This window comes from Geotrypetes seraphini, chromosome 10 (genome assembly GCF_902459505.1).
Source record: "Geotrypetes seraphini chromosome 10, aGeoSer1.1, whole genome shotgun sequence".
NCBI lineage: Eukaryota > Metazoa > Chordata > Amphibia > Gymnophiona > Dermophiidae > Geotrypetes > Geotrypetes seraphini.
The window spans coordinates 5734787-5760017 of record NC_047093.1 but is presented as its reverse complement, the minus strand read 5'-3'; the positions used below and the strand labels follow the sequence as shown (position 1 = coordinate 5760017).

The 25231-nt window shown below is 43.1% G+C and overlaps 1 protein-coding gene across 1 annotated transcript in view; it reads right to left on the bottom strand.

Annotated features, from left to right (window-relative positions):
• Nucleotides 1-25231, bottom strand: part of CCDC40 (coiled-coil domain containing 40) — a 119046-nt gene that overhangs the window by 45068 nt on the left and 48747 nt on the right. Inside the window, exons 8-12 of the mRNA XM_033960558.1 lie at nucleotides 15103-15225; nucleotides 12769-12890; nucleotides 10082-10325; nucleotides 7111-7293; nucleotides 158-403 (exon numbers count right to left, since the gene is read on the bottom strand). Coding sequence (XP_033816449.1) covers nucleotides 158-403; nucleotides 7111-7293; nucleotides 10082-10325; nucleotides 12769-12890; nucleotides 15103-15225 — 918 coding nt within the window. The remainder of the gene's footprint in view (nucleotides 1-157; nucleotides 404-7110; nucleotides 7294-10081; nucleotides 10326-12768; nucleotides 12891-15102; nucleotides 15226-25231) is intronic.

Sequence of the window (25231 nt, the reverse complement as noted above, 5' to 3'; positions counted from 1 at the left end):
GTTTTGAACCGATTCGAATTGATTCACCCGAAGTGAATTGGTGAATCGATTCGAATCGTGAATCAGGCAGCACGACTCCACAGGCAACAGTTTGTTCCACCCCCCCCACATACACACCAATGCCCATTCTAGGCACTAGTAACTGGTAAGCACCTACCCCTGAACGGTCCAAGGCTGCTTCGATCAGCTTGCTGAGTTTGTGTATGGCAGACTGGTTATGATCAATGATGATAATGCGCTTCGCAATCTCACTCTCACTGCGAGAAATTGTCTCATTTATGCTTTGGATCTCCTGGTCTAGCTCTGACAGTTTCTTCTGGAGTATGGTCAGTCTGGAGTTAGTGTGGTTGATCTCCAGAACTATATGGGCTGTTTCATTCTCTTGTTTAGAAAACCGCATCTCCTAAAGGGGAAAAAGCATAAAGAAACCAGTTGCCTCTGAATCCTAATTAAGAACGAAAGCCTTGACATACTGGGACAGAGCAAGCCCAGGATCCTGTTTCCAACAGTGGCCAACCCAGGACCCAAATACCTAGCAAGATCCCAAAGAGTAAAACAGATTTTGAGCTGCTTATCCTAGGAATAAGGAGAAATTAGGTTCTTACCTGCTAATTTACTTTCTTTTAGCTTCTCCAGACCAGTAGAGGTTAACTTTACGAGTGGGTATATATCTAATCATGACCAGCAGGTGGAGACTGAAAACAAAACTTTGGGACAGTATATCCTAGCCCCTCCTCTCTATTTCCCTCAGTCTGCCGAATAGCCAAGCAGAACCAAGAACTGGAAAACAACAGAGAGAAAAAACAATACTCCGAAAGGAGTAACAAATAACATACCCAAAATGCTGTTGGAAAATGCAGAGGAGAAATTCCCGAAGGAAGAATGTCCCCACAGCTCGCCAGCTAAGCCAGCCGAGCCACAGCCGCTGTTCTTCAATTCTCCCCGGCCCTAGAAAAATACTAGAACCCGCAGCAAAAACCAAAAACTGCCCGCGCAACAGCCCCAACAACAACAACAACAGACAGGGTGGGGACCTCTACTGGTCTGGAGAAGCTAAAAGAAAGTAAATTAGCAGGTAAGAACCTAATTTCTCCTTCTTTAGCACTCTCCAGACCAGTAGAGGTTAACTTTACGAATGGGACGTACCAAAGCAGTCCCTCTCACGGGCGGGACCCCCCGAAGGGCCGATACCAGTACACGCTCACCGAACACCGCGTCCCGACGCGCCTGCACATCAACCCGATAATGACGAACAAAGGAATGCAAGGAGGACCAAACCGCAGCCTTACAAATATCCACTGGAGGCACGAGCGACGACTCAGCCCAAGAAGCCGCCTGACCCCGAGTGGAATGAGCCTTGAGAAACTCCGGAACAGGCTGCTGTTTCAGAAGATAAGCGGAAGCAATCGTCTCCTTGATCCAGCGCGCAATAGTAGCCTTAGAAGCGCCCGCTCCCCGACGAGGACCCGCCAGGAGGACAAAGAGATGATCGGACTTCCGGAATTCCTGGGTCCGCTGCACATAAGAGCGAAGGACCCGACCGACATCCAACTTGCGCAGCTGCCGTTGCTCAGAAGAGCCCTCCCGACCACCCAAGACCGGGAGAACCACCGATTGATTGACATGAAAAGGAGAAACAACCTTCGGCAGAAAAGAAGGAACAGGCCGCAAGACGACCCGCTCCCTAGAAAACTCCAAGAAGGGAGCCCTACAAGAGAAAGCCTGCAGCTCAGAAACACGCCTAGCAGAAGTAATGGCCACCAAAAAGACCGCCTTCAAAGTAAGGTCCTTCAAAGAACAGTCGTCCAAGGGCTCGAAAGGCGGACGCACCAAAACAGAGAGAACCAGATTAAGATCCCAAGAGGGAACCGAGGGCCGTAGGGGAGGCCTAAGCAACTTGGCCGCCCGCAAAAACCGAATCACATCAGGAAGAGCCGATAAACGCTGACCTGACACCAACCCTCGAAAGGCCGACAGGGCCGCAAGATGAACCCGGAGAGAAGACCAAGCCAGGCCTCTATCCAGGCCATCCTGCAAGAACTCCAGAATGTTAGACAGAGAAGCGCGAAAAGAGGTCACTCCCCGCGCCCGACACCATTCCTCAAAGAGACGCCAAACCCGCACATAAGCCCGAGAGGTAGAAAGCCTCCGGGACCCCAACAGTGTAGAGATCACCTTGTCTGAATATCCCTTCTTGCTAAGGCGACCCCTTTCAAGAGCCACGCCGTAAGACAGAAGGGAGACGGGTCGAACATGGGAATGGGACCCTGCATCAGAAGGTCGTCCGAGAGAGGCAGAGGAAGAGGATCCGCTACTAGGTGCCTCACCAGATCCGCATACCACGGACGGCGAGGCCAATCCGGTGCCACCAGCACCACCAAACCCGGATGGTGAACAATGCGAAGAAGCACTCTGCCCACCAGCGGCCAAGGAGGGAACACATACAACAGCCCCTCCGTTGGCCACTGCTGGACCAGAGCATCCAGACCCTCGGCCAGACCGTCCCTGCAACGACTGAAGAAGCGGGGCACTTTGGCGTTGCCACCCGTGGCCATCAGGTCCATCAGGGGCTGCCCCCAAGCCTGCACTATCAACTGAAACGCCTCGGCGCCGAGACACCACTCTCCTGGATCTATGAAGTGACGACTGAGGAAGTCTGCCTGAACATTTTCTACTCCGGCTATATGAGAGGCCGAGAGGTCCAGCAGATGGGATTCCGCCCAAACCATGAGCAGAGCCGCCTCCTGCGCCACCTGAGTGCTCTTGGTGCCCCCCTGACGATTGACATAAGCCACCGCCGTGGCATTGTCCGACAGCACTCTGACCGACTTGCCCAGCAACAGGGAGTGGAAAGCCAACAGCGCCAGACGGACCGCTCTGGTCTCCAACACGTTGATCGACCAGGCGGCCTCCTCCGCGGACCAGGTGCCCTGAGCTGAGTGACCCAAACACTGAGCCCCCCAACCCAGGAGACTCGCATCCGTCAGGAGCACCGTCCACTGCGGGAGATCCAGACCCACCCCCTGAACTAGGTGAGGGGTCTGGAGCCACCAACGCAGACTGCAGCGCGCCAAGCCTCGCAGGGGGACCGGAACATCCATCCCGTGCCTCTGGGGAGACCACCTCCGGAGCAGAGCATACTGGAGAGGACGCATGTGGGCCCGCGCCCACCTCACCACGTCCAGGGACGCCGCCATCGACCCCAAGACCTGGAGGAAATCTCGCGCCCGAGGACACCGGGACGCCAAAAGCAGGCGAATCTGAGATTGCAATTTGCTCACCCGGCCCTCTGGGAGGAAGACCTTCCCCAAGGAGGTGTCAAACAGCACCCCTAGGTACTCCAGACGCTGAGCCGGGACCAACCGACTCTTGTAAAGGTTGACCACCCAGCCCAGCGACCGGAGAAACTCCACCACCCGAGCAGTAACCCGGGAGCTTTCCTGCCACGACTTTGCCCGAATTAACCAGTCGTCCAGGTAGGGGTGTACCAGGATGCCCTCCGACCGCAAGGCTGCCGCGACGACCACCATCACCTTGGTGAACGTCCGAGGAGCCGTGGCCAGCCCAAAGGGAAGCGCACAGAACTGAAAGTGCCGACCCAAGATCGCAAAGCGCAGGAAACGCTGATGAGAGGCCCGAATGGGAACATGCAAGTAGGCCTCCGTCAGATCGAGAGAAGTGAGAAACTCCCCCGGCTGAACCGCCAGAATGACCGACCGCAGAGTTTCCATACGGAAAGAGGGAATCTTGAGAGCCCTGTTGACCCCTTTCAAATCGAGGATGGGCCGAAAGGTCCCCTCCTTCTTGGGCACCACAAAGTAAATGGAGTACCTGCCCGTGCCCCACTCCGGAGGGGGCACCGGAACAACTGCCCTGAGATCTAGCAAGCGCTGAAGGGTCTGGCGAAAAGCCTGCGTCTTCCCCGGAGTCTGACATGGAGAAGCGAGGAAAAAATCCGGCAGAGAGCGGGCGAACTCCAGGGCATAACCGTCCCGCACCACCTCCAGGACCCACTGATCGGACGTGATCTCGGCCCATTTGGGGAAAAATTCGCGCAGCCGGGCCCCCACCGGAACCAAAGGGGGCGCCGGCAAGGCGTCATTGTGCAGGACGGGAAGCGGGGGAACCGGCGGAGGGATTCCCTGCCCCCCGACGGGCCCCCCGAAAGGGCTGCATGCGCTGGAAGAACCGACCCCGGGAAAATCCCGGAGACTGGAAAGAAGCAGCCCCACGCCCAGGGCGATACTTGCGAAAGTCCCGCAAACGCCCCCGGGCCGCACCCCCCCGAGACGCCGGGCGGGCACGGTCCTCCGGCAGACGGGGAACTTTCGAGTCCGACAGAGTCTGAATCAACTTATCCAAGTCCTCTCCAAACAAAAACGACCCCCGAAAGGGAAATTTAGTAAGCTTAGCTTTGGACGCAGCATCCGCCGCCCAAGCGCGCAACCACAACACACGCCTTGCGGCCACGCCAAAAGCCATAGACTTAGCCGAGATCCGGACCAAGTCATATAGAGCATCTGAGAGGAATGAGGCCGCCATCTCAATCTTCGCTACCTCCTGATCCACCAGAGACCAGTCGTCAGACTCTCGATCCAAGACCCGCTCCGCCCACCGAAACACGGCGCGAGCGACCAGTCCCCCACAAATAGCCGCCTGGACCCCAAAGGCAGAGACCTGAAAATTTTTCTTAAGGATGCTCTCCAATTTGCGCTCCTCAGAGTCCCGCAAGGCAGAACCGCCCTCAACAGGCACGGTATGCCGCTTGGAAATTGCCGAGACCACCGCATCCACGACTGGCGAAGCTAACGTAGCCCGATCCCCTTCAGGAATGGGATACAGGCGAGCCATGCTGCGCGCCAGCCGAAACGGCGTCTCCGGCGTTTTCCACTGCTCCAGAATAATATCCCGAATATCCTGATGCATAGGAAAAGAGCTGGAAACGGAACGGATCCCCCGTAACAGGGGGTCCCCCACACGCGGAGTCTCCGGCGGCGCGTCCTCAAAACGCAAAACCGAAGAAACCTGTTGAATAAGGTCAGGCAGCTCATCTTTCTGAAAAAGGCGCACCACGGACGCCTCGTCACTGGAGAACGGGAAATCCGACAACCCGCCGCCAGCTTCCGTCCCCTCCAGAGAGTCCTGGAACTCCTCAGAAGGGTCCAGGTCCTCCTCCAGACCGACCCGTTCCTCCGACCACAAATTCTCGTCCCACGACACCCTCGGACGCTTGGACAAGGGAGGCGGCGGAGGGGACGTCACGCCAGACGAAAGAGGCAAAGCCGCAGGGAGCGCGGAGGAAAACCCACTCCCCGAAACCCCCTGGGCGCAACCGGGACCCCCAGCCGCCTGAAAATAGGCTCTGCATAAAGAAAAGAAAAAGTCAGGAGAAAAACCCCCCGAGGGTCCCAAGGGACTCCCTGCCACAGCAGGGGACCCAGCAGAACCTTGCCCCTGCATAGTCAAAACAGGGGGAAGGTCACCTGAGGTGGAAGACAAAATGGAGGGGCCAGACAGAGAAGATGGCGGTTTTCCCGCCAAAAAAGCTCCCTCCATAGCCTGAAGCGGCTGAGAGACCTGAATAGTCTCAGCCGCTAAAGCAGGCAAGCCGGCATCAGCTGTCAAAAAATCAGCTGAGAGGGAATCCTCTAAAACCCGACCGTCGGCGGTTTGGGGAATCCCTCCGTGGGCGGACGAAGAAGACCGGGCTTCCCCACCGTTCCCTGCCGACTCGCGAGGCACCATCGGCGGGGAGCTCTGGGCGCCTGCAGCCGCTGCCGACGGAGCTCCTCCACCGCACCGGCCTGAACACCGCTTGCACAGGCCGGCCGCGAGTGCCTCGCGTCTGGAGCACAATGAGCACTTTTTCCCTTTAGAAGTGCTCATTGCTCCATACGCGACCTAGCTGCAAAAAAGTGCCGGTTAGTTGAAAAAATACAGTAAAATACAGTTTTCTTAAAGGGATACAACCCTCCAGACCAGCACTACCTCAGGATTTTTTTTTTTTTTACAGAACAGACTCCACAGGCTCTCAAAGCAATAGCCTTGCTTGATTTAGGGGGCAAGGCTTACTGCTGAGGCTCCTCTAAAAAAATGTGGGGAGGTGGAGGAAGTGGGGGGAGGGACCCCGCTCGTGACCCGCCGGGTTTGACACCCCCGAGGTCGGACGAACCCCCAAACAGAGTCCGCCCAAGCTCCGTCCGGCTAAAAACAGGGACAATAAACCCCCTAAACAAATTCCAACAGCCCTACCAAGGGAGATGGGTACAGATCACTCAACACCTGCTGGAGACTGAAAGAAGACTGAGGGAAATAGAGAGGAGGGGCTAGGATATACTGTCCCAAAGTTTTGTTTTCAGTCTCCACCTGCTGGTCATGATTAGATATATACCCATTCGTAAAGTTAACCTCTACTGGTCTGGAGAGTGCTAAAGAAGCAGTGGATTTCCCTAGGCCATCTCAACAATGACCTAATGTCCTCCTCCTCCTCCTCTAGGGCTCCTGCTCAGTTGGAACACGACGAGCTATGATTTGGCATCATGAGATTCATTTGCAGCTAGCTGACAATTTTTACTTGATTTATATCCCTTCTAATTCAATAGCCCAGTAGTTGCACTGTCAATCTTTGGCTGGGGGGGGGGGTCCAGGCACCAGGCTCTTTCCAAAGCCTTGCAATTCTCAGCACTAAACCCAGCTTCTAGGTGTCACTGTTGCATAATAGCTGGGACTTCCCAAGGACTGTAAATGCTCCTCAGTCTTTGCTGAGCCATGTAGCAAAGGATCAGACCACCGGGAAGTGTGTGGCGCAGTGGTTAAAGCTATAGCCTCAGCACCCTGAGGTTGTGGGTTCAAACCCACGCTGCTCGTGACCCTTGGCAAGTCACTTAATCCCCCCATTGCTTCACATATATTAGATAGATTGTAAACCCATCGGGACAGAGGAAAAAATGCTTGAGTACCTGAATAAATTCATGTAAACCGTTCTGAGCTTGCCTGGGAGAACAGCATAGAAAGGTAAATAAATAAACAGCCTAATCTCTGCTACACAGAACGACCAGTGTCTGCTGCGTGATTTGAGGAGAAGCTGTGAGTGTCTTTGGAATCAGGTACCTGCTCAAACTTCTGCTTGCGAAATTTCTGAATTGTGAGGAAGGAGAACTTGGCTGCTTTATGCATCATCATCTTGTCCTGCAGCTTCTCCAGTATCTGGTTGTTCAGTGCCGTTTTGGTTTGTGATTCTTGTTCTATCTGTTTGCGAATGACCGATAGTTCACTCCGGCGCAGTGCCCGATTCTGAGAAAAACCCAACACAAAGCCAATAAGGGAACCAAGTAGGAAGAGTTCAGGAGAGTTCTCCTTCTGTAGAGTCAGTGGTTATAATGGTGCATGAGTTGAAGACACACCCTGGACGCGTGTGTCGCACAGAGGACCACATGAACGTCACTATGGTTCGGAGCAGAGGGCTCCAGAGACCTTCTGTGATAAATAAATAAACACTTAACTAAAAAATGTTAGAAGCAAATTACTAGCGTGGCTATTCTGAAAATGTTTGCAAAAAACAGTATTTTTTATTTTTATTTTTTATAATTTCTTTATTCATTTTTAAACTTACATCAACTGTACAGTAAATATCAACCAACATCACTTGAAAAATTTTCAATATCATACACCAAGTAATGAATAAGTTACACTTTTCCCATGTGGATTTGGGGGGGATTTCTTGTTTTTCCATTAAGAATATATAGATGACTGTCGTAAGATATTATTTTCATGTGGTATATATTAGTTGTATATGAATTTGGGAGGGAGGTGGGGGTTAAATCTTCTTGGTGCAAAAAACAGTATTTAAAAATCACCAAATCAAAAAAATCAGATATCTTAACACATTGATAATAATAATATAGGGTTAGGGAGGGAAATATAGAAATTAATATGAGAAAAAAATGAAAAAACAAATAACAGGGGAAAGGGATTCAATATATATGATATGATATTGTACATACAACTATAATTATTATAAATTAAATATTATGCTATTCATTTATTGTAAGAATGAAAATTTTATAAATAAAAATTAAAAAAAAAATCACCAAAACTCCGGTTGATGACTTTTTCTCTTTGTATTTCCCATGGGCTTCTTGCATACCCTGCTCAAAGGAGTGGGAAGGGGGATGGAACATTATACATCCAAGTTGTTTTCTTTTTTTTTCATTTGCTATCCTGGCTTACAATACTAAAATTTAGGAAACGGAGAAGGAGATGTGATATGAAAGACATGGAAGTGAGGGAGAACTACAAATGTTGAAGGAAAAAGGAAAGGGGACTAAGGCCCGGATTCTATAAACGGCGCTGCCATCCGCCAATCGCAGCTTCATGAAAGGTAGGCGCAGGAAATGTAGGCCACATTTCCCATGAATTGAGGCTACGGAGGCCCTTTACAATGCCCAACGCCATTTCCAGCATTAGCCATGACTACAGTGGAGTTAGGAGTCATAAAGCACCTTCCTAGCTGCGATGCAGGCGCCAACATTTAAAAAAGAAATGATATTAATCGTTTTTAAATGTTTTTTTCCACTTAAGTTAGGTGCTGGTATGACGCTTACCGGTGCTCAACTTAGGCCATGGTTTATAGAACATAGGCCTAAGTGACTTTGCGTGCTGACAAATCACTTCAACAAATAAAATGGAATATTTACAAAAAGCTTAGGGAAATAGGCATTAGCAAAGAGCAATGTTTTTAACTCAGATTTGAATCTATCTAGCAATGTATAAAGTCTCATAGATGTTGGAAGCGCATTCCAGAAATGGGGGCTAAATACAGAGAAAACTGCCTGTCGGATATGTTCACGGGAAGGGACAGGAAATAGATTCTGATTTATACATCTGCGAGCTCTGGCAAGATATTGTGGCTCACACAAAAAAGGAAACAAAGCCTCACGAAAACCGATCCGAGCCCCCCCCCAAAAAAAGTGGGGCTGGAACAGCGCACAACCACTGGGGATATCACAACGGCAAGAGATTCTTCCCAAAAGGGTTGATTAACTTGACCCGACACGGTCCGTGTTTCGTGTCAGTTTATTTAACTTATTATATTGCACCCCCCCCCAGGGGGAGGGAAGGTGGGAGAGAGAGATTTATGTCATGGCCCAAGCCACGCAGCCGACCCGGTGTCGGAAGGAAAAAAATTTTTTTTTTTTTTTAAAAAAGAAATCAAAGAAAGAAACAAACGCACGGAAGAGCAAAAAGAACTCAACCCGCGGCGATGCAGAAGGCAAAAAACAGATTCAATGGGCACAGAATTGAAGTAAACTTCTCAGCTCCGCGGAAGAAAAAGAACTGAGGAGACACGCCCAGACCATCGGGCGGGAAGGCACTGGCGCATGCGCGGTGCGGGCATCTCGAAACGTCTGAGTTTCTTCAAGCAAGACATGCTTGTGAGACGTCCGTATCGGGGCTCTGTCGGATGACATCACCCACTAGTGAGAATACCTGCCTGCTTGTCCTGGGATAATGCTGTTTATGTAAATACTGTACTGCAAAAAGGGAATTATAACAAATGTAAAGAGATATGGGGGCCATTAACAACATATTGAAATGAATAGATACCATTTTCCAATATAAGTACAATGCAAGTGAAAGGATGGAAGGGGGGTATTCAGATTGGATAAGTTAAAAAGAATATTACATAGGATATTTCTGATTGTATATGTTATGGTTGGGATGGGAGGGAAGGGATTAAATTTTATGTATTATTGTTAATATGACAGATGTTCAAGTGATGTATTTAAATTTCAATTGTTAATTTATTGATACACTTGTTGTAAGAGGTAAAAATGAATAAAGATTTATAAAAAAAAAAATACTGTACTGCATTCTTGTTAACTTTGAAAAATAAAAGATTTTTTAAAAAAAAGTTTATTTAATTGCTGTAAACCGAGTCGAGCCTTTTCAGAATGACGACTCAGCATACAAAGTTAAGCTTTAGTTTTAGTTTAGTTTATGCTGTCATAAACTGGAAAGAAATCAAAGCCTAGGATGGAAAGCAGAGAAAGGAGAGTCTCGAGGTGCATCTAGCTCTTACCATCATGACTTTGTTCAGAGTGTGCTCCGTCTCATGCAGCGTGCGTGTGTATGTGGTGAATTCGACTTTCAGGGCCTCCTGTTTGTTCAAAGTCAGTGTCAGCAGCTTCTTGTTTATATTCACTTCGCTCTCGGCACGATTCAGGGCAACGGCAAGGCGTTCATTCTTCTCTTCCTCCTTCATGGCAGACCGCTTGTAGCCCTCGATTTCCGATTCCAAGGTCTGCAGGAGATGCTGAACCTCACTGCAGGAGCAGAGCAGAAGCAAAGGAGACACACAGGTGTCAGCAATGGCTTGAATCATGATCCCTAGACTTTTTGGAACGAGCACCTGGACCCTGATTCTGTATAGGACGCCCAGGAGAGGTGTCCTATACAGAATCGGTCCTACACTAAACCCCGATTCTGTAACCGACGTCCATGGTACAGACGCCGGTTAGAGAATCAGGTTAAATTAGACATAGTCGCTACACTTATCGCTGCAAGGGATCTCCCTGCTGCAATAAGTATAGCGGCCGCGGCCGCCTGTCCCATCACCGGCAGGAGGATGCCCAACTCCTCCTGTCAGAACCCCGAACCCCCCCTGCCCCCCAAACTGGTAATCGCCGACAGGAGGATGCCCAACTCCTCCTGTCGGAACCCCGAACCCCCCCTCCCCCCCAAACTGGTAATCGCCGACAGGAGGATGCCCAACTCCTCCTGCCGGAAAGCCGACAACCCCTCCCCAACTAATCTCCCTCCCTAGCCTGGGCCAATCAGGCCTTAAGATTAGTGGGGATGGGCAGACCCTCTATGCCTAAGGCCTGATTGGTCCAGGCTTCTAGAGCCTGGGCCAATCAGGCCTTAGATTTAGCAGGGATGGGCCGGGAAGGGGCGGGCCCGTCTCATTTCCACGAGGCGGGCCTGTCAGCTGGACGGCAGCAAGACCCGTCCAGCCAACCAACATTTAAAGGTTAGTTGGAGGGAGGGAGATTAGTCGGGGGGGGGGGTCGTCGGGCTTTCCGGCAGAAGGAGTTGGGCATCCTCCTGTCGGCGATTACCAATTTGGGGGGGAGGGGGGGTCCGGGGTTCGGACAGGAGGAGTTGGGCATCCACCTGTCGGCGATTACCAGTTTGGGGGGAGGGGGGTTTCGGGGTTCCGACAGGAGGAGTTGGCATCCTCCTGCCGGTGATGGGACAGGCGGCCGCGGCCACTATACTTATTGCAGCAGGGAGATCCCTTGCCTCAATCAGTATAGTGGCCGCGTCTACTTACAATGTAGACCAGCATTTTGCTGGCCTACATTTTAAGCGTCTCTTTCTCTACTAGTGAGACGCGTAGGGCCACCTAGGTTCGCCTAAGGCCTTTAGACGAGCTTAGGCGTCTTGCGGGCCTCTCTAGGCTCCCGGAGGCGCCTTCAATATAGGCGGCCTGCCTGGGGAGCATTTTTTTAAAAAACGTGCATCCCGATTGGCTGATTAGACAGCTGTAGGACGCCTACAGCTGCCTAAAATCAGGACTCACTTTGTAGAATCTGGGCCCTGGTGTCTGAATAGCCCTAATTCCTTACAGTGATTGATTTTGATTCTGGGTCTGGATGTGGCTGACACAGTACATATGTGCAGCCACTCGATGCTTATCATGTCCGTAACAGTGAATCCCAGTGAAAAAGTTACTGACTGACCCCTCCCCCGGCCCCTCTTGAATTACGTATTGAACAATTACACTTTAAATTGAGGTCAGTATTGGAGACTTTTTTTCTTACTTAGGTTGATATGTGGGGCGCAATGTCATAGGCATCCCTTCTCTCTTTCTTTCTCTACTCCCTCCTTTTGTTATTCTTGTCTTCTAGGCCAAAAGGCCCATCTAGTCTGCCCATCCGCAGTAACCTATATCTCTTCTGCTCTCTCTGAGAGACCCCACCTGCCTATCCCAGGCCCTCTTGAATTCAGACACAGTCTGTTTCCTCCTCAATGTGAACTGCCTTAGTGGTTTGTTTGTATTTTTAACTAAAAGGTGGTACATCAAACTGAATGAAGTGGAGGAGGAACCTAATGCTTAGTGCAGTGGGATGAGAACCAGGGGATCTGGGTCTGATTCCCCTTACGGCTCTTTGTGACCCTGGGAAAGTCACTTACCCCTCCGATGCTCCAGGTATAGAACGTAGATTGTGAGCCCACTAGGCAGAGAAACAAAATCCTACACATAGTATATGTAAATACTTTTGGTTCTACCCACTGAAAGATGGAGTATCAAATCCATGACCCTTGACCAAACCATAATATCTGTATCCTTTTCCTCCACTGCTAACTCCAGACTACCTGAGTGCAACCATCATGCCCCTTCCCTTCCCTTGTTTAAAAGTAGACTGAAACCCCACCTTTTTGTTACCCAGCTCCCCAATGCCCACTGCTCACCATCCTAGCCAGCAGATTACCCATCCCCCCTAACTGTATCCCCCGCCCTGGCATCCTGTTTGTCTGTTTAGACTGTAAGCTCTTTTGAACAGGGACTGTCTCCTTTGGGACTCTGTAGCGCTCTAGTAGTACCAGTTCCATGTTTAACTCAATTGTTAAATTAGGAGTCAATTGGCCTACCAATAAGAGCCCTTATGTGCTTCTAATTGACGCTATCTATAGTTAGCGCTTAAAGGCTGCACAGGTAAGTTACAGAATACTATCACCAACTCTAGGCGTGACCCCCAATACCTCAGCACTTCTCGTATCGCAGTTAAAGCCTCGTCCCGCATTCTCATCCCTAGTAGGCTGCTGTTCCACTGCTTTAGGAGCTGCTTCTTCTCCACAATGATGCCTTCAATCTCCATGCAGGCCTGCAGATAAAGAGCCACCAATGGACTTAAAGAGCTGCTTTTGCACCCAGTCCTTGGGACACACTCCCCACACAGAAGCATCAGGACACATACTACGTCGAAATAGAAAAGGATGGCAGATAAAGGCCTGTCCCATGACCTCTACCGGGAAACTATTCCACGCATTTCCTTAGATTACTCCTGAGTCAATCACCTCTTCTCTTTCCTCCTAAATCCCCCCTTCTTTATTTCTATGGATCACACTCTCATCCTCCCTCTCGCTCTTTCTCTGCACACATCCAGCAGGCTGTTAAATCTTGTCATTTCTTCCTCTCTAATATCACCAAAATCAGATCTTTCCTACCAAAACTCCTATCACCACTTGTCTAGAATACTGCAATTTGCTTCCCACAGGTCTTCCACTAAACCATCTCTCTCCCCTTCAATCTGTTCACAATTCTGCTCCACGATTTCTATTGTCAGTGTCACTATGCTCACATTCTTCCTCTCCTCAAGTCACTTCATTGGCTCCACGCTCTCATTGACTGACAAGTATATTCAGTCTGTAGCTCTCCTGTCTTATCTCTCCTATCTGTACCCTTCTCCTCTACTGCCAACTCCGCATCATATGCCTGAAATAGACTGCCGAAGTCAGTACATCAAGCTCAAATCTAGTCTAAAAGCCCGCTTTTAACTCCTAACTCCCACTCAGTTGTAAAATATCCATGTCTGTTATATCATTCCCTAACCCCTATTTGTGTTTTAATTAGATTGTAAGCTCTATTGAGCAGGAATTGTCTCTATAGAAATGACAAGTAATAGTAGTAGTAATGCTCTTTCCTTCCGGAATTTTCCTTCATTTGAAAAAGGCTCACCTCCTCTGCATTAGCGCTATGGAGATATTTAAATGTCTTTATTCTGTCCAGAGTATATATATTGAGTTCTCCAAGTCTGTCCCCATAAAGCCCTCTGGACTGACTCCATCCTATTTACATCTTTTTGAAGGTGGGGTATTCCAAATGGGGCCTCACCAGAGACTTATCCAACAGCACTCTCATCTCCTTTTTCCTACTGGCCATTCCTCTCCCTGTACACCTGAGCTTTGACTGTCACCTTTTCTACCTTTTTGCCACTTTGAGATCATCAGACACAGAACTACTTACTTTGTCCCCTATACTCTACTGTTCTCCTGGATTTTTGCAACCCAAGTACACGACCCACATTTTTTAGCATTAAATCTTAGTTGCCAATTACCAGACAATTCTTCCTGACTCATGTTATCCACACTTCCAGGGTATCTACCCTATTAGAGAGTTTAGTATCATCCACAAAAAGACAAACTTTACCACACAGTCCATCAGCAATATCATGAGCCCGACCAAGGGCAGATCCCAGTGACACTCCGCAAACAACATCCTTTTCCTCTAAGCAAGCTCCATTAACCAGAACCCTTTGTCTCCTTCCACTTAACCAGCTTTTAATCCAGTCCGCCACTTTAGGGCCCATACCGAGGGCATTCAGTTGGTTTATCAGCCACCTATGCGGAACCATGTCAAAGGCTTTGCGAAAATCCAAGTACACCACATCTAGCGTCCCTCCCATAGCCAATTGTTTGCTCACCCAGCCAGATTTGTCCGACAAGACCTGCCTTTATTTAAGCATATTAGGACAAGACAAGCTTTTATTGATTATGACAGGAGTTGCCATACAACGTATCATGCATAATTGGAAAAATTGGAGCAGGCTTAATTACAGTTTTTGGTGGAACTCATTGTGTCACATCTATAAGATGGAGAGAACAATAGCCATACAAAAAGGGAATTATAAAAAATTTAAAGAGATAAGGGGGCCAGTGACAAATTATTGTAATGAATAGATACCATTTTTCCATTATATAGTACAATTCAAGTGAAGGGATGGGAGGGGGGAATTCTGAATTTTATTAAATGTTTAGATCAATAACAAAGAATATTTGATTCCATATGTTATGGTAGGGGTGGGAGGGAAGGGGTTAAATTTTATGTATTATTGTTAAAGATGACAGAAATTCAAGTGATGTATTTAATTTCAATTGTTAATTTATTGATACACTTGTCAGATGTAAAAACGAATAAAGATCTGCCTCGGGTCTTGCAGTCCATCTCACTATCCTCCGCTTAAGAAATGTTTCTATTAGACTAAGTGGCCCATCCTACATGTATAATGTAAAGGTAGGAAGGTGGGTCACTCGTACCTCGGTTATTGTATTCCGTGCTGCTTTGCTGTCTTCAATCTGTGCAGTAATTTGCACACTGTACATGGCAATCTGCTCATTGAGCTGCGCCATCTGCCTGGTCTGGCGGTCCACATACAGGTCCTGAGAAAGGAAGCAGTAAGAATTGGTTATATATATGCCAGGAAGGCAGGACGTTCATAAGCCCACCCCCCCTAACTCTACAAATTGACCATAGAAGTTACAGAGTAAGGCAGTGCGCGCTTGTCTAGCAGCAATGGCACATAACCGCAAAGGGCGTTCACATGAGTGGAGAATGGAGGAGCTCTTGCAGGGCTGTCATTTATGCGCAGAACTGATAGAATCTTGGCCGTTAACACGCTCTTGCCACAGCTGGTTGATGCAGTTATGCCACATAATGGCTGGTTTATTTTTGGACGTGCCAATACCGGGTTATGTTAGTATTCTAGTGGCATCCAGATTCCATTCTCTAGAGTAGGTGCTTACTGCATGGCATTGAGGTGCCAACTTATAGAATTTCTTCCTTAAAGAGCTGCTGGTTAACAGACATAGAAAGCCCTTCATCAGTATTCTGAGCTAGAGAATGACATGGTGACTGTTACCTGTGGCTAGTTGCGGGTAGCCGCAGGTAACCTGCAGGAACGGGGTGAAAAAGACTGGTTGCCGCGGGTATGGGGACAAGGCCCATTCACCGCCCTGTGGAGTGGTGAATGGCCTTGTCCCCGCAGTGAAGTATCTGCCACGAGTTGCCTCTGTGCCCTCCTCGGTGCGACTGCGTGTCCAGTAGCCTCATCTCGCCATCGTGGGTGCAGCAGCAGCCCTCGAGTCCAGCAGCCCCCCTCCCTCCCTATTGCCGGTCCAACAGCCCTCCACCCTTGCACCCTGCCTCCCTCCCGATGGCGGACAGCAAAACACCCCAACAAACCCGAACCTGTGAGTGCAACTCCTGGGTCAGCCCCGTCGCGGGCATACCAGCCTGTTGGAACGGATGCTTCCTGCACACTTAATGCAGAGCTGCTCAGACCAGAACCTTCTTGTTGCCAAGTCCCTCCTTCTGATGTAACTTCCAGCCAGAAGTTACATCAGAAGGAGGGACTCGGCAGCAAGAAGGTTCCAGTCTGTGAAGCCCTGCGTTACGCGGGCAGGAAGCATCCGTTCCAACAGGCTGGTATGCCCACCCTGGGAGGCGCGAAGGGGCTGAACCAGGAGTCGCACTCGCAGGTTTGTTTGTTTGGGGTTTTGTGCTGTCCGTCATCGGGAGGGAGGGTACAAGGGTTGGGGGGCTGTTGGATTGGCAACAATTTATCAGCACACAGTATTTTGCTTTGCATTTCCGCAATTCATTGCTTGTGATTTATAGAAGCACCGGACCCCAGAAGGTCTTTTGTGACCGAAACATGGCCCGTGTCGGGTCTATATCACAATCCATTTACTGTGAATTCTTATGTTGGTTTTTCTGGACTACACCATGCAGTGGCGTACCTAGGGTATGTGGCACCCGGGGCCCATCATTTTTTGACACACACCCCCCCCATGGAAAAAAATATTTTTTGTAATGACCATGAAACGGAATAAATGGTCAGAATAGAACAGGCAGTGAAATTTTTCTTATATTCCAAACATAACATAACATAAATTATGTCTGAATTGTCATGACATCAGAAGTACATATGGAGTAGTTGCAGGTGATGTTTGGGACAGTTCTGATTGTGTTAGTTCGGTTTTATGTGTTTTTTGAATAGAAAGGTTTTTATTTTTTTTTTTAAGGTTTTGCAGTCTATGGTCGATGTCAATTGGTTGTAGAGTTGGGGGTCGAGTGTTGCAGCTCAAATGGCTAGGAGGTTGTCGAACAGTTTTTTTCTTTTGACGTTTTTGGTTGGAGGGTGTGTGAATGGTGCGTGAGTTCTCCTATGTCTGTTTGAGGTGGATTGAATTATTTAGCTGAAGAAATTAGTTACCCCCTCATCCCACACACATTAATTCTCTTCCATTATAAAAAAAACATTGATAAGTTCCCAGAAAAAAAATACATTAAAATAAAAAGTGAAAACAAAGGCCCCTACAGATGAGAACATAACATAAGAATAGCCTAACTGGGGGCGTGGCTTGGAGCGCGCACGATATGGCAGCCTAACCGCAGCGCTCCCGTATCCAGGCAACAATCGGAACAAAAATAAAACTTCTACTTTTTCAAATCGCTATTAAAAATATATAAAACAACGTCGGAAATGGCAAGCATGAAGCAGGGGAAAGCTGAAAAACCTTCAACATCGGGAATATCAGCAAAAAGAACAAAAGTAACTCCCCTGTCACCATCGAGTGTGCCGTTCCCGATGGAGACTGAAGAACTCACTGAAAAGTCTGATATTATGACTGAACTGTTTAAAATAAAACTGATGCTGACTGAAAACTCCAATAAAATATCTGAAGTAAAAGAAGAGCTTCTTAACATGAAACAAGAGATCCAAACAGAGAGACTGAGAATGACAGTACTGGAAGAAAAAATGGAGAGGTTTGAATCTTTCACACAGGAATATGACAAAGATAAAAAAGAAGTAGCAGCTTTAAAAAATCAAATGGTGGACATGGAAAACCGAGGAAAAAGAAAGAACATCAGAATTTTGGGGCTGGCTGAAAATATTGAAGGGGGAGATCCTGTACAATTCCTGGAAAATCTTTTACCTAAACTGCTTCAGCTCAATTCAAAATGGCCGTTAGAAATTGAAAGAGCCCACAGAATCCCCACAAGAAAGCCAGTAAATCAGGCTGCTCCAAGACCTTTGATATTCAAGGTTTTAAGGTATCAACAAGCTCAAGAAATATTAAAAATGGCAAAAGCAAATAAAAACTTGAACTATAAAGGATCAAAACTGATTTTAGTTCCGGATTTTGCTAAATATACAGCAAACATAAGAAAACAATTCCTCACATACAGACAGCAGCTGAAAGAAAAAGGATACATATATGGACTATATTATCCATCTACTATGAGAGTATCCAGTGGAAATAAATCCATATATTTTCAAGACCCGGCAAAACTGAAAGAATTTCTGACACAAAAAGAACCTATGTTTACATAAGAAACAGAACAATTCAGCTGAAGAAAGAAGAAAGAAGAAAGAAGAAAGAAGATGGAAAAAAGGGAAAATAAAGAAGATTATTAAAAAAAAAAAAAAAAAAAATTAAGATATAAGAAATGTTATTAACTGGAAATATAATTTATATTTATTGATATAGTGGATGCAATATTATAATATTATTTTATTAAATTAATTATTAATAAAATATTAGCATCCACAATCATTAATATTTAAAAAAAATAATAAAATAAAATATAAAAAAAAAAAATAATAATAAAATATATATTTAAAAAAAAAAAATAAAAAAATAAAAAATTTATATAAATTACATGTTTTAATCAAAATAGAAAATTTATTCAATCATATAGCATATTAACTTATTATGATTAAGGAATAATGAAATGATTTACAATGAAATTATCATTAAAAATATTGATAGGAAAAATTTATTATTGATATATTGAGAATAAGATTTAAAAATGTAATATATTAATTTATTATAAAAACAATATTTTAATTCTGTATAAGAAAATTATAATTTTATGAAATATATACAAGAAAATAATTTGATTATTGACAGGATTAATTAATAAAATAGATATCTAATATAAAATTTTTATTTGATTCAATTATTCAGTCATATTAACTTATTATGAAAAATAAGAAAATAAGTAATTGATTGGTAGATAATTAATAAAATATGAATTTATTATAAAACTTATTTATTGACATAAAATGTATATTTTATTCAACTAATTATTCAAATTAATTTATTATGAAGATGATCTATGAAAATGATTGAATTGCATTATTATTAATATTAATATTCATATATTTATATAAAAATGAATATATTTAATTTATATGAAGATCTATAGATATATATAGAGAAATAGAGCTATATTGTAATATGTTTATTTATTAAGAATATAATATTACATGTATGCATGATATTGAATTTAATTTTATGAATCAAATATATATAATTCTCAGTAAATTTATAAAATATTATAGATTAAATGGATATAATTTTCAATTATATAAGAGTGGAAGTATAAAGAATGTATTGAATTTAGAAATATGTTTTTTAAATAATATAATGAATTATTAGTTGCCTGGAGATGGAGATGTAGGTTTTGCATGACCAATGCGTGTTCCAAATCAGAATATGATAATGGGAGGGAGGGGAGGGAAAATAATGGGTGGGATAGGATATGAATTTTTAATGAATGTGCTAGGGAATAATCGTGTAAACTATCATAGAATATTGGTTAAAACATAACTATTAATTAGATGGATATAAAAATGTATTCGCTGAATGTCAATGGTTTAAATCATCCTATTAAGAAGAAAAAATTATTATCGTTCCTTAAAAATCAAAATGCGGACATTTACTTTATTCAAGAGACCCATCTTTCGGAAATTGAATCAAAAAAATTATCTGGAGGATGGATTTCTAAATGTTTATTTGCACCGGCTTTAAAGAAAAAAGCTGGAGTGGCTGTTCTAATAAACAAAAAATGTAATGCAGATTTTAAATTAATTAATTATGATCCCTTAGGTAGATGGGTACATATCGAGATGGTTCTGGGAAATACAACCCTGAATTTATTCAATTTATATGCTCCTAATACGAATCAAATGGAGTTTTTTAAACAAATTCAACAATTGCTCTTACCACTGGCTACATCTAATTTAATAGTAGCAGGGGATTTCAATGCTGTAATGGATCCGATTTTAGATAAAAAACCAAGTAAAGTTATGAAATCATTAGGCTTAGATAATTTGATAATATCTTGTGATTTAGTAGATATATGGCGAATTCTTCATTTTAATGATCAGGAATTTTCTTTTTGTTCTCAGGTCCATAAATCTTTTTCACGAATTGATTATATATTTGTTTCTAATAATATAGCGCAGCGTGTCTTAAAAGCAGTAATTGATCCTATTATAATTTCAGATCATGCTGGTGTGTGGATTAATCTTCAAAATTATGATGTTGAAAATTTTGATTTAATTTGGAGATTTAATAATGATTTATTAGCGGATTCAAAATTTCTTGAAGATTTTAAAATAAAAATGCAAGAATTCTTTCAATTTAACGAATCAGATGATATTAATGCTGAGATCTTATGGGATGCTTTTAAAGCAACTATGAGAGGAAATATTATTTCATATTCAACATTTATTAACAAACAAAAAAAAAAACAATTTCTTGAGATGGGAAAGCAAATTAAATTATTAGAAAATAAATTAATTGAGAAATGGGAAAATAATACATTACAAGAATTATTAAAATTAAAAGTTAAATATAATGAGATTTCTTCTCAAATTGTGAGGAAAGACATTTTCAACAAACAAGTACAATATTATGGAAATTCAAACAAAGCGGGGAAATTATTAGCAAATTTTCTAAAAGCAAAAAAAAGAAAATCTAAGATTATTGCAATTAAAGATACACAAGGTAACACACATACCAACACAAAAGATATTATAACACAATTTCTTGATTTTTACAAAGAATTATATACTTCCAATTCTTGTAAAAATAAAGAACAAGACGGATTAAATTTTTTAAATTCATATATTGGACCAAATATTCCAGATCATATAAAAGGAAGTTTAGAAGAACCTATATCTTTAAAAGAATTAGAAACAGCATTGAAGTCTCTTAGAGTTGGATCCGCTCCAGGTGGAGATGGGTATACTGTTGAATTTTATAAATTTTTCCAAAATATCATATTACCACATCTGTTAAATTTGTATCAATATCAAATAAAGAATGAAAATATTTCTGGTACTATGGCAGAATCGATAATTATAGTCTTACCAAAACCAAACAAAGATCCTACTCTGGTTTCAAATTACAGGCCTATTTCATTATTGAATGTGGATAACAAACTAATGGCTAAAGTATTAGCATTAAGATTGGCAAAAGCTCTCCCTTTCATTATTGATGTACATCAAACAGGATTTATTGCTAAAAGACATTCATCAAATAATACTAGATTAGCATTCCACTCATTAAATTTAGCAAAAAATATAAATGATCCAGTTTTTTTAATATCTTTAGATGCAGAAAAAGCCTTTGACAGAGTGGAATGGAATTTTATATACCAAGCTTTACAATGGTTTGGCATAGGATCCGGTTTTATTAAAATGATTCAGACATTGTATAGCTCTCCTGGAGCAAGATTATATATTAACAATAATTTATCAAATAGATTTAACTTGCATAGGGGAGTTAGACAAGGATGCCCTCTGTCTCCTTTACTTTTTGATATTGTCCTAGAACCTTTATTAATTGCAATAAACAAAACTAAGGAGATAAAGGGAATATCATTTACCAGTTTTGAATTTAAATTATCTGCATATGCAGATGATATATTATTATATTTAAGAGAACCGGAAACTACTATTCCATGTATACTTAATTTAATAGAAAAATATGGTACTTTTTCTGGATATAAAATTAATTGGAATAAATCTGAAATTCTCCCAATAAATGTTCATTGTACCAAAGGATTATTTGACCCATATTCATTTATTTGGAAAGAGGATGGTATAAAATACTTAGGAATTATGATCAAAAATACAATTGAAGACACAGTCAAAGAGAATGAAAAACTTTTATTGAAAAAAATAACAGAAATGTGTGAGCAATGGAATCCATTACATCTTTCTTGGTGGGGAAGAATTCAAACAATTAAAATGATGATATTGCCTGTGGTTTGTTACCAAATGAGTATGATTCCAATATTTTTTCAGGGGTCATTTTATAAAAAACTTAACAATGTTCTTACAAAATTTGTTTGGTGTGGGAAAAGACCAAGAATCGCTTTAGTATCATTACAAAGACCAATTGTGGAAGGGGGGGTAAATTTTCCAAATTTTTATAGGTATCATCAAGCCTATATCTTAAGACAGGGTATGTATTGGATCCTCCCAGACCTTTTAGAAAATGTACCAGATTGGCTATATTTAGAATGGCGGCTCCTGTTCCCTTTATATCCAGAACAGTTAATAACTATAACAATGCCTAAAAGATACAAAGATCACAGAATTTTATTTGACACTTGGAAAACATTGAGATATATCAGTAATCTATCACCAGAACCTATTGCTAAATCTCTAAATCAATCAATATGGATAAACTCCAGGATCAGAATTGGCGGATTTAAAATCGTCTGGAAACAATGGATAAATGCAGGAATAAGAACACTGAATGATGTCATATCAGAAGGATCACTGCTTAGTTTTTCACAATTGCAAAATAAATTTGGATTAAATAAAACACAATATTTTAAATGGATGCAATTGAAGCAGGCCATTCAGGTAGGGTTCCCTGAATGGAAAAATCTAAATAATCAATATAGTCTACAGGTTCTATGTTTCCAGACGGATTTTTTGGGTCACCAAGCCGCAAAATGGTACAAATTGATATACGGATTTTTAAATAAAAAAAAGAAAACAGGTCTTAGGGATATTTGGAGTATTGAGATTGGTCAGACAATTTCTGATTCTCAATGGCCACGATTTTGGTCCTGGAGATTAAGATCTACAAGGTCAGCATCTATGAATCAAACATGGTTATTCTTATTACATAGAGTATTCTGGACCCCAACGCGCCTGCAAAAAATAGATAGTACTAGATCTAATAGATGCTGGCATTGTAAATTGGAAATAGGGACGTTAGATCATTTAATCTTTTTCTGTCCCTATGTAAACGCATTTTGGAATTCAATTTGGCCCCAAATTAATAAGTTACTAGAGAATCACGTAGGACTCTCATATCACACTATATTATTTGGTACTGCAATGAGAACTAAGAGTCCGATTTCAGCAAATAATAATAAGCTATTACTAATACTAACAGGAGTCGCCATGCAACAAATTACTCAAAATTGGAAAGATTATACCAAATTGAACTATACATTCTGGTGGAATTCTGTTTGTCATATTTATAAAATGGAAAAAATATTAGCGTTACAACAGGGAAATCTTCTTAACTTCAAGAAAATATGGCAACCATTGACAAACTATTCTAATGATTAGTTTCTTAGCACAATGATAAAAATGATATATGAATGGGGTGGGATTTGATTAATTAATGGAAATATATTATATAAAAAGGGAGTGGGAATTATATTTTATATGTTACTGTATAATCTTTATCATATTATATTTTAAATACTATGAATTAATATTGATAATATTATGGATATGTAATAATTAATATATATAGTATGATTTAAATATTGTAAGAATGGAAAATTTATAAATAAAAATTTAAAAAAAAAAGAATGGGAGACCACTGAGGAAAACCAGATGGTGTGGTCTCCAGAAGGCAACTGCAGTATTATGCCAAGAATGTCACGGTCAAGCCATGGTTGCCAGTGTCTGTAAAAAAACAAACAAAAAAAACCAACAACAGATAAGGACAGTTGGAAAAGATGGAGTTGGGAAGAAATGTTTTCAGTTTGCTTTTGATATTTGTATTTGATTTATATAATTATTTCATATATTTCAAGGAAATATCAACAATGTAAATCTGAATCTCGTGTTCTAATCAGCTTGTATCAATCAAATGTCAATATTACCTTCTGTAAACTATTGTAAAATAAAAGAATAGCCTAACTGGGTCAGACCAATGGTCCATCATGCCCAGTAGCCCATTCTCATGGTAGCCAATCCAGGACACTAATACCTGGTCAAAACCCAAAGAGTAGCAACATTCCATGCTACCGATCCAGGGCAAGCAGGCACTTCCCCCATGTCTTAATAACAGATTATGGACTTTTCCTCCAGGAATTTGTCCAAATCTTTCTTAAAACCAGCTACACTATCTGCTTTTACCATAACTTCTGGCCACTTCATTTTTAAGTTTAGATCTTTCCTTTCAAACAGAGACCTTGCTAGATGTCAAATACAGCACAAGGTAACTTCACATGGACTTAGCTGTGCAGGAAATGTGAATCTCCTCATACACCCACCATATAGTGCAAAAATGTGCAAAAGTCTGTTTTTTTTTTCGATCACTACATAGCCTAATGCCACACAAGCAGCGCTGTTACAAACATATTCTGTAGGTCAATGCTAAGGATAACAAAGTTTCCTTCCTTGGACCAGAAGGAGATAAACCACTGGAAGAGATCCCAAAACAACACCCAAAGACCCACTCAGTGTGTGAACCAGTTGAGTGGAGTGGACTAACTGGGGGGTGGAAATGGGCCCGGAGTTTGCTCAGCAGAATTTCCCAGACCACCTCTTCCTCTCAACACATTGACACGCTGCCACCACCACCACTAGGAACACCTCACTGGGTAGGCCAGCTATGCTATAAACTTTATAAAATACATTATTATATTTTCTTATAAAGCACATATTTTAACTGAACTCTCTGACATCCTCAGCCTTTCCATTCACAAAAATAGAAGGAAGAAAAGTTCCCATTTCCTGCTGTCTCATGTCCCCGGCCTATATAATATTTTTTTTCTGCAGACCCTTCAAAAGTCTGACCAAATCCTCGTTTCACTTGCATTATAAAGTACTGAGGATGCCATCTCTCCCCAATCCCAGGTCCTAAAGTCTAAGACAGTAGCGCAAACTAATGCTGCCAGATTCAGGAAAAAAAATTTCGATTCGATTCAGCCTATTGAATTTCCTGCCCAGTTGGGTGATTTTTTTCAAAACTCCTGGTGGGTTTTATAGCTTTTTCACGCCCTTTGGCTTCTCCTAACCACACTGGCGCTATGGTGTAAATAAAATAAAGAAACAAGGAGAAATTAGGTTCTTACCTGCTAATTTACTTTCTTTTAGCTTCTCCAGACCAGTACAGGTTAATCTTTACGAATGGGTATATATCCAATCATGACCAGCAGGTGGAGACTGAAACAAAACTGTGGGACAGTATATACTATACTCCCTTCTCTATTTCCCTCAGTCTGCCGAATAGCCAAGCAGAACCAAGAACTGGAAAACAGAAAGAAAACAATACTCCGAACAGGAGTAACAATTAACATACCCAAGTGCTGTTGGAAAATGCAGAG